Source organism: Echeneis naucrates, chromosome 4 (assembly GCF_900963305.1).
Source record: "Echeneis naucrates chromosome 4, fEcheNa1.1, whole genome shotgun sequence".
In the NCBI taxonomy this organism is placed as follows: domain Eukaryota; kingdom Metazoa; phylum Chordata; class Actinopteri; order Carangiformes; family Echeneidae; genus Echeneis; species Echeneis naucrates.
In genome coordinates, this window is record NC_042514.1 from 12801533 (window position 1) to 12811411 (window position 9879).

General features: G+C 40.9%; 1 protein-coding gene across 4 annotated transcripts; it reads right to left on the bottom strand.

Annotated features, from left to right (window-relative positions):
- Positions 1–207: 207 nt before the first annotated feature.
- On the bottom strand, positions 208–9193 carry fbxl5 (F-box and leucine-rich repeat protein 5). Of its 4 annotated transcripts, XM_029500844.1 has the most exons (12): positions 9077–9193; positions 8132–8347; positions 7180–7275; positions 6801–6996; positions 5947–6129; positions 5669–5794; positions 4651–4805; positions 4479–4561; positions 3604–4338; positions 2942–3090; positions 2548–2618; positions 208–1286 (listed from the first exon to the last, which is right to left on the bottom strand). In XM_029500844.1, the coding sequence occupies exons 1-11, from the start codon at positions 9158–9160 to the stop codon at positions 2554–2556; spliced, it is 2088 nt and encodes a 695-aa protein (XP_029356704.1). In that variant the 5' UTR covers positions 9161–9193; the 3' UTR covers positions 208–1286; positions 2548–2553. The 4 variants fall into 4 exon arrangements, with proteins under 4 accessions (XP_029356704.1, XP_029356701.1, XP_029356703.1 ...); XM_029500841.1 differs by lacking the exon at positions 2548–2618; XM_029500843.1 differs by having other exon boundaries at positions 208–2618.
- Between the last annotated feature and the right edge of the window lie 686 nt (positions 9194–9879).

Consider the following 9879-nt stretch of genomic DNA (forward strand, 5'->3'; position numbering starts at 1 on the left):
TGCCACACGTACCTTACAGTATGACACCAACAAAGACAGGTCTGTTAACTGACTAAAACCACTTTGTATTATTTAATAAATGTAATAAACACAATAATACATTTGTCTATGGAAATGTTAAACGTCTGCATTATTGCACATTCAACGTCATGTACTTCTTCTGTGACAGGTCATTGGCTCGTGTGTGTGTAGGTCACGACCAAAGGGAGGCAGCAACAGTTCAGTTTAATTTTCCACATCACCCTCTACATTAAATGATAAAGATTGCTTAATGTAACAAGAAAAAAAAGGGAGCAAAAACAGGACTAACATTCCAGTCAATGTTAAAAGTTGATTATAAATTGATCAATCAAAAAGGGGAGAAGTGTAACAGGTGTGAGAGCAGACCCAAGAACAGCACAAACCTAGACCGGCAAAGTTCAGAACTTTATTGACAATGATCAGGAGCCCAAAGAGATGACAATAAGGAAGCCCGACCCGCAAGCACAGTCCATGTTCTGAATGGGGCCGGAGTCTCCAGAGAGGGAGTCCAGGCAGGCGGCAGATTGACGCAGAGCAAGCAGATGCAAAGTCCAAAGGCAGGAGGCAGGTCAGGTTACCGGGGCAGAGACAAGGAGACGTGGTCAGGGGCAGAAGGCAGGTTAGGTACCAGGCCATCCGTCCAGAAAAGAGTGCTGCAGAGTAGTTGATGAAGCAACGACAATCTGACAGAGAGTGAGTGTGGAGGAGCTGGTTAAGAGCCGGCTGGGTGTCGGCACCCAGGTGGCAGGTGAGTCTAATGATACTGATTGGGAGAGGAAGGCAGGCAGGTAGAGGGGAAACTGAGGAGTGGACTGTGACAAGGAGCATATTCGGATGAATATGCTTCAATGAAACTACATGAAGCACTAGGTATTTCTTGAGATTTTACTCTTTTGAAAATCAAAACCAAAAAAAAAAAAAAAAAAAAAAAAAGAGGTGAAAAAACAAACAAAAAAAAAAAAGGGAACAAGTACATTTGCACAGGTTTCCAATCCACCACATTCCGTTTTACGATTTTCCTTTTCTAATGAATGAATGAGTTTCCATTTAATATAGATGGAAACAGAAAAAAACAGGAGCAAAATTACAGTCGCATATATAAACATTTTTTAGGTTACACAAAATACAGCAAATGGTATTCCCAGGATAAAGTGCAATGAAATGGAGATGTGGTATTTTAGCAGAGCATCACTCTCCAGAGCGACAGCAGGCTCTGAAGCCACACTGCAGGTTCTGGCAGCCGCTGGCCGTGTCTGCATGAGGACCTGGAGAGAAATGGGAAACAGTGGTCACCTAGTGAGACTCACATCATGACAAGTCAAAAAGCTTGTGCATACTCACGCCCAAACTACAAACTATGATATGGCTGCTGTAAAATATCTTCTATATAAAGACAAACTGGCACATGAGCATCCTGAGCAGACAGCAAAATTACACCCCCAGAGCATTCTGTAAGCATAAACGGAAGGGGTCGGAATTTGATCAATAGAAGTGTATAAAGTCTCTTTATATATAAAAAAAATAAAAAATAGTGCCGTTAAACATGGGTTCCCAAAGTGCTTAATCCTCACTTTGCAAACCTTGCACACTGTGAAGCTCATGTCAAGCTCAGTCTTGCCGGGCATTTGGTAAATCCGGCCCTATAAAATCCGGCATCATAGAATCACAGAATTAGACATTAAAAACGGAATTCATTGTAAACACAGAATAACAGAACTGACCAACATTTCATGTAAACGCCCTCCCCCCAGAATAAAATAGAACGCATCTGTCAGGAAAATGCTCCACAGGGGTCACTTACCCATGAATAAATAAATAAATGAATGAATGAATGAATGAGCAATAAATAAATGGCGTAGTGTTTATGCTTTCGCCCCGCAATAAGAAGGGCGTGTTTTGATTCCCGGTGAGGGCAAGGAACACAAACCAGACTAGAAACCGGACCCCTGCAGAGAGTAGAGACTAGAACAGAGACGGGACCTCCCCAGAGGCTAGACTAGACCAGACCAGACTAGAGACACGACCTCCCCAGAGACCGGACCCCTGCAGAGAGTAGAGACTAGTCCTGACCAAACTAGATGAGACGGGATGAGATGAGAGTCCGGACCCCAGTCTCCCCCCCCCTCCCCTCCCTTCCGGAATAAAAAGGAATACAACTGTCAGGAAACATCTCAGAGGGGGTCAATAATAATGCATGCCCCCCATCAGTGAAATGGCCGTCTGAGTGCAAAGTGCCAAATCAAACGAGAGTCACTCACTGAGCTCAACACAAAGAGGATAACTATCATGTACTTCAATGGAGATGTCAGTAATCGGTGGAAAACCAAAGAGCATGAGGATAGAAGAAATTAAGAAGTTTACAGTGGATTTGATATTTCCACCAAACTTGTGGAAATGTGTTTCATTGTTTCAACTGTGGAGCTTTACTGAAACAAAGAACCTCATGGCTAAAGGGTTCCAGCTGGACTCCCAACTTTTCCTCTCCTCAAGTACAAATTAACTTGATGGCAACACAATTTTACATGCCTGTTTTTACTGTTGAATGGAGGCCAGCAGTGTGGCTGTAGGGTAAAGTTGCAGGTGGTTAATCACGACATCTAGTGGCAGCGAAAATTGGTTACAGAACATTTAAACAAATGAAATATACAACATTCAACAGTGCATCATATTGACTACTAGTCACTTACCTTCCACCTCAGCAGCATCAGTTATTTACACTAGGACATATGCTATGCAGCGGGGTTAGTTATGTTACATTTTACATACAGTGTAATAAATAAAACCATTTCTATTCAGTCTGACATCTTCACATTTCCACAGTACATGAACATGAGTCAGAGATCTTTGGCTAGATCATCAGCATGAAGAGCTTTGTGTTTCAAAGGGAAAAAAAGACATCTGGCAATTTCACTTGTGTTACCGTTGATGTTGTCGCAGTAATAGAACTGTTCATCATTAAGCGAAGGACAGGCTGACACCAGCTCCTGCAGCCCCACCTCAGTGATAAAGAGACAGCCAGACAAGTTGAGATGCTCCAAGACAGGAAGCCCTCCCCGCTGAGATAGAGCCCTAAAATTGAATGAAGCGCATTATAACCTCAATAAAAAGTAAATCATTATGCAAAGCGTTACAATAAATGCTAACGATCCAGTGTTAACCTAAGAACCGCAGTACTGTTGATTGTAGCTGGTCTAATGTCTTCCTATTAGATGCCCTCAGCCTTGATCTAACCCAAGCTGTATTTGTGAGAAGGTTTAAAGAAGTACTTGCCAAAATGACTTATACAGGTTATTGCACTGTCAGCTGGTTCTAACAACAACAACAACAACTATATATGGGAGTGAGCAATTTGGACAGAGAAATTTTTGTAAAAGACCTGACCAGAAACTATATGTCATATCTTACTTTCCATTTTTTGAAATTTCTTTTGAATATTTGTCTCCACACTGCTATTCTAAACCTCTAAACTTCTCTAAATAATATCAGTCTCTATAGAAATAGACATAAATAAATCCTTATAAATCCATATTTGGAAAATATTGAAAATTTTTGCATAGCCAAACAAGACAATATGGTCTTTACCTCAAGCCTAAATCAGTGATTTGATAACATCCAGAAAGACTGAGAAATCTCAGTGAGCGTTTTGCCCCTGACTGGTCAGTCCTATTTTCAGGCTCCAGACACTGCAGGACCTTAGATGAGGTGCCTTTAGTCCGAAATTCTGCAGTGATTTTGCTGGTGGGGCCTGATTTGCTCTGGGGCTCACAAAATGTCCTGAGGGCAACGTCACTAGTGCAGCAAGTAGAGTGACCACAGAGCATTTCCCCAGTCATGGCATACTGTTGATGTAAATAGGAGCCAGTTGAGCCAGTCCTGTGCCCAAGCATCCTGCTCCTACTGCAACAGCATGAGTTTCCCACAAACTGTGTCTCAACAAAGTTTTCTGCATCAGGAAGAGACATTCCACCACGATGGCTCCACACTGCAGCGTCTTCAATGTCAGCAAGGTCTGAGGAGTCCAGTACCCACACTTGTGTGGGCGCACAGGCAGTGCCCCAGCGGCTGATCCCCTGCTTGAAAACAATGGCATGCCGCTTCAGTCCCACTGGATGTAGGTTTCTCTCGTCCATTAGTGTGATGGGTACTGGGGCACTTTTCAGCAGCTTGGCTCGTCGGCCCAAACGCTTGTCAAAGCAGGTGGAAGATATTAGGTCGCCCAGCCCAACAGACAGTTTGTTCAGTGTTTGGTCAGTGATCTTCTCACACCCTGACATATCCAGGTGCTCCAGAGAGAAACAAGCTCCAAATGACGACCAGCTGCAGAAGGAGGATAAAGAGAGTTTTGTGAGTTTTCAGTACATAAAGAATTTTTTTTTAACTTAACCTAAACCCACTGCAGACTTTTAATGCCATGGCTACTCTGCAAAGCCATGCTCATAATGATTTTGATTATTTACCTGTCAAATGCAGCATCTGTAACATCAGTCTGTGTCAGATCCAGATGAGAAATATTTGGGCAGAGACTGAGGATTTGACGGACCTGGAAAAGTGCAAAAATACACTCTATGCATTTATTTTAACATGAGAATTTTGGCTAAAAACAATAACTGTAGGGTTTTAAATATGTACCATTTTACTTGAGACCGTAGAACTGTATGCCAGAACAATGGACTTGACAGATGGACCCACAGCTGGAAGAAGGTTTTGGATAATTCCATTCAGCAGTCTCTTCTCTCGCTGAGCAGTGCTGATAGCCAGGAAACCCACTGTGTGGCCCGACATGTCTGACAAGACAAACGAATACTACGTGTATGACATAATTCACATGTAATTCAGGGCTAATTTTGAATCACTGTCTTAACAGAACAGACTATTAGGCATTGTCACTCACTATGCTGCATGTCTGGAGGCAGCACTTTCTGAGACTTTGGTACAAACTCATAAAAAGTGACCATAAAAGTTAATGTATGTGACAGTATGTGGAATCATTTGTATTAGATGATTCTGGGCAAACATTCTTTTTTTAAAGATGCAAAATCTGATAAAATTGATAAGAAATAAGCGAATGCTTCTTACAGCTGACAGTGTAAACTAACAATTAATTGTGGATTTGTTGTGGTTTTAGCTGCGCACACTGAGAGCAAGATGAATGGGTTTTAAACTAACAAAAGGACATCCTAATTTAAATTTTTGGTTGTAGAGCAGTGATTCTCAAAGTGTGGTGCTCGGGCTCCCTCTAGTGGTAAGCAAAAGAATCACTGAACTAAATAAAAATAAAATAAAACAAATTTAAAATATGAAATACTATCAAATAAAAAAAATATTAGAATGGATGAAAATATTTCATTAACCAACAGAAAGAAAATGAAAGAAGATACAAGTTAAGACTTTTTAAAAGTTTGCAAGTGCTTCTGGGTAGCCGCAGGTTCAGTTTAACTGGTGAGTCACAGCTGTTCGGTCACAGCAACAACTGTTCCTTGCAGCTAACCTCTGCTTTGTTTTTGATGAGTACTTAGACCTACTATGCTACTGTATTTTAGTGTTGGTCATTATGGTGGTACTTGGTGTAAAACATTTGAGAACCACTGTCAGAGCATTTCTAAACACAGTTTAGGCCTCTAGCAAAGGTTCAAAGTCAAAAACTCACCAGACTCATCAACATCAGCATCTTCATCCCATTCCTGATAGGCCCGACCCTCATTCTGCCGACTCTTTACCCACTCGTCATCTGGCTCCTGATCTAGCTCTCCAGGAGGGCCACTGTAATAATCCCCTACACCAGACACACACAACAATTTATCAGGAGTGCCCACCACCATATACTTCAATAAAAGCAATAAAGCCCATTTCCCAAAAATGTAGGTCAAAATTAAAAAAAGTACAACTTTTGGGCTTTAAATGATTCACAAGCTTTCAGGAGCCTACCTCTAGCCCAGCGAACAGGGTACAGGTGCCTCCACAGAGAGCCGGTCTTAGCTAGCTCAGTCCAAGTGCGGCATACCCGGCTACAACGACACAGATCTTCAGGGCCCAAGTAACGGAACAGCTTTAGCATAATTTCTGTAGGGAGCTGGGAGATGTGGCCTGAAGAATCCTTATTTTCCAATTCTGATGAAGATGACACAACAGCTTATCATTTAATACCAAAACTTATAAAATGTACCTTATGCAAATCTCAGCCATATCCAAAACTTCCAATTTATGATTAAGCTGATGACTCAAACAGTTAAATATTGTAGAGTACAGAAAAGATTTGGAAGGAAGGGTAAAGAATGAGTGCAAATAACAAAAATGAATTAACTGAACTTCATTAGCTACATTGATTTCAGGCTCTTTGCAAACTGGCTAACAGTCACACTTGAAATTAAAGGTGAAATTCAAAGCCTGTGCTTTTATGACAAGTAAATAACTGGTTTCATTACAATTTTGTTTTTTAGTTTTTCATATGTATATACACATGTGTATTGTTTATAAAGGCATACTAAAAAAAAAAAACAGTTCCACAATTTAGAGGTTCAGACAAACACTTTTTGCATTTTTACTTGATAAAGTACTGATTAAATACCAATTCTGTCATTAATTGGCCATTCCACAGTAATTGTTGAGCAAATTTCTTTGTAACCTCAGGCTGAAACCAGAATATAAAATATTTAACTTGACACATTGCCCCAGCTAAGGTTTTCATATGCAAGAATCTTAGGTAAGCGAAATATTTAAGATCTTGATCCCTATGACCTCCGTCTACAAATGTCTTGCCATTTGTGAATACATTCACTAACCATAATCTGTCTTCTCGTGATCGGTATATTTGAATGCCTTCTGCAGCTCCTCTGCCTGGCTCCACAGACTGAAGCCCTTCAGCACTTCAGCAGCACAGTCCCACTGCCGTTGGTTGCAGTGTTGTGCTATTACTTGTTTTTTAATATCCTTGAGCTCTTCATAGGTGAAGTACTCCATAAGCATGGGCTGAAACACCTGCAAAGAATCCAGAGTTTTATACCAGGTTATGAACTAAAACATTTTAAACCAGTTCACCACAATATATTGCCCATTTTCATGTTTCTGCTTTATGAACAAAATTTTGTCTTACCCCATGTGAATTCTGTAAATTAACACACATTGATATTAGCAACACACAGAACTTGTAACAGCTTATACCTCTTCCTCTTCCTTCATGTGGGGCAGAAAATCTTGTGTGAAAGCTTCTAGTCTTTCCTTCAGCTGCTGGGCATAGTTAAGCTGCTCATATTCACTCTAAAAAAAACACAACAATTATTAAAACATTAAATCCCCTAAATAACACCACTATTGAGATTTTACAATCCATTATGCAACATCTAGTGGTATTTTAATCTTTTTTGTCTAAACATTATAAAATAAATGTCTAACTGGTCGCCCGTATTTTGGAGTGTTTGATTGGACATGAAAATTTTGCTGCATAACCAAATTCTGAACAAGCTCTTTCACATTAAGAAAACTCCATAAAAAGGTAATCCACCAATTAAAACATATCAACACATTATTTTTCACTCCAGGAGAAACATCTTTCCCTTTAAATAAAGTCCAGGATCTCAATCCAAAGAAAAATGCTCCTCCCTGTTTTACAAACATACTGGGGCAGAAGTTTAACGCAGTTGCATCATTCTGCAGAGCACATGTTTTGGTTTGCCCGTCACTTGAGAACAGAAACTGCTGTCTCCTGTTAAGAAGATTAGGAAAAACAGCCTCACTCTTATTTTTAGCTACCCTGTTTACTTCTTCCTGCATTTGGCCTTTTACTCAATATACTATATTTAAAGTTGTAACCTCATAGAATAATGACAGAAATTTGGTTATGTTATTGAATGCTATAATTTGTCAAAGTAAACTCCAAGTAGTATAATGAAAAAATTAACATGCAGACATTAAAAGTAACTACCACTTTTTGTGCCTAAGGTAATAGTTGCTCTAATGACAGTGTGCCAGCTCACCTTTGAGTAACAGTTATCAGCTGGGCCCTGCAGAACTAATCATTTTCCCTTACTTAAAGCATTTTTCAGCAGAGTCCCTTATTTAAAGTAGTAGAATTGCAATATAGGTCCATGACAGTGATCTATACTTATATACTTACCTTAATGCTGTGCAACCCTTTTTCAAAAAGGGATAACATCTCTGAGAGTTTGTTGTCAGAGTGCACATTGTACACAGTGCAGCAGCGCTGTTGCAGCAGGCCGATTATGTACTCATTCTCAATCTGTTCATGCATCTTGAACTCCTTGAAGGTGGCGCACAGTGACTGAAGAAATGAGCGGAAGTCATTGTTGTTGGAGAAGTTGGTTTTTGACAGCTGTGGCAAAACAAGGAAAACCGGTCAGATGTGTCGCTTGTTTACAATGATGCCCGTTAAGTAAAGATATCCTCCGCACATCTGCTGGCAGCTTTGGGGCACAATAGGTGGCAGTTCTTGTGTAAATCCAAAGTCAAATGCAGACGTAACGCCGTGGCACAGGCTGTGAATTCAGGGTAGAGCAGTGCGTTGTGTACTTAGGTTACATTAGCATTGCCAATGAATGTTAGCTAATGTAGCCAAATTGGCTAATCTGACAGGTTACTTTAAATAAGCAGTCTTTAACAGGCGGGTCGGGCCTCCCGATGTTATAACTGTAACGACGCTTACGGGAATATTTTGGAGACGCTATAATGCTAGAAGGATGTTGCTTAAAAAACTATCATGCAACTTAATAGAGATGGCTCAGACTAATACCAAGTTGCAGCTGGGTGGTAGGAGTGATTGAAGAAAATTTACAAAGGACGATTTAATGAATGTCCCAAGTTACTGGTTGAATAAACCACCCTGTGTTGCACTGGTCAGTCTAACCCCATGCCACTGGCGCAGATCAGAGACAATCAGCCTGGTACTAGCATTTGCTACGCCTCACTCAGTCCTCAGTGCTCAGTGCTACACCCACAAGCTAGCTAGCACGTTAGCTGGCGTTCACTCGCCCCTTGGCCATTCACGGTCATTTTTATCCTTTATTAAGCACCAAATCCACCTCCCACATTTATTTGTACAGACCTTATCGCAGTATAAGCCGACCAGATGCTTCATTCGCCAATGTGGGCCAGTAAAAACATCCACCTCGTCCGGAAAGGGAGCCATCTTCACTCCGGTCCTCAGTGCGTCATCTGAACAGCCTGCAACATAAAAAAACAGGCGCGTCCGTCCGACCCACGTGACCACAACAGCTAAATCCACTATCTGTCCGCCCAGTCTGATCTGAGACACGTTCACGGGTCAGATGTTAAAGAGGAAACACTGAACTCCAGATCAGTACGAGTGGGTTTCATTTCAGTTCATTTTCACCCCGCACAGGACGCTTTTTTCCCCGTAACGTACGAGCCACATATTGACAAGAGAAAGAGATGAGACGAATGAGAGTGAACTCATAACTTAATATCGAGTTTTGACGGTACATAAAAATGCTATGTTAAGCTACAGGGCAATCTGTGAACTGCTTTGACAGACATGCAGTAGTGATGTACTGCTTTTTGCATTATCCTGCCTGTTTTATATTTTTCATTTCTTAAAGGATATGTGTCTGAGGTTGCATGCACACTTTCTGTTACGCTGCTTGTTAACATTTCTACTAAACACGTTTCTCGTATTAACGGTATTCTATTGTTTTTATTTCTTCGTGTTTTGGGGTGTTTTTCTTGCTAAAAATCCAAACAAATGAAATGTTGCTCAGGAAGCCAAACACACGTCGCCATACTTTACCAGCCGACATGTGGTTGCTATGGAAAGACAAACGTCCACAGCAACAGTCCCTTTGGGCGTGGAGACAAGGCGTGTTATGAAAGATGAGTGACAGCTGTATG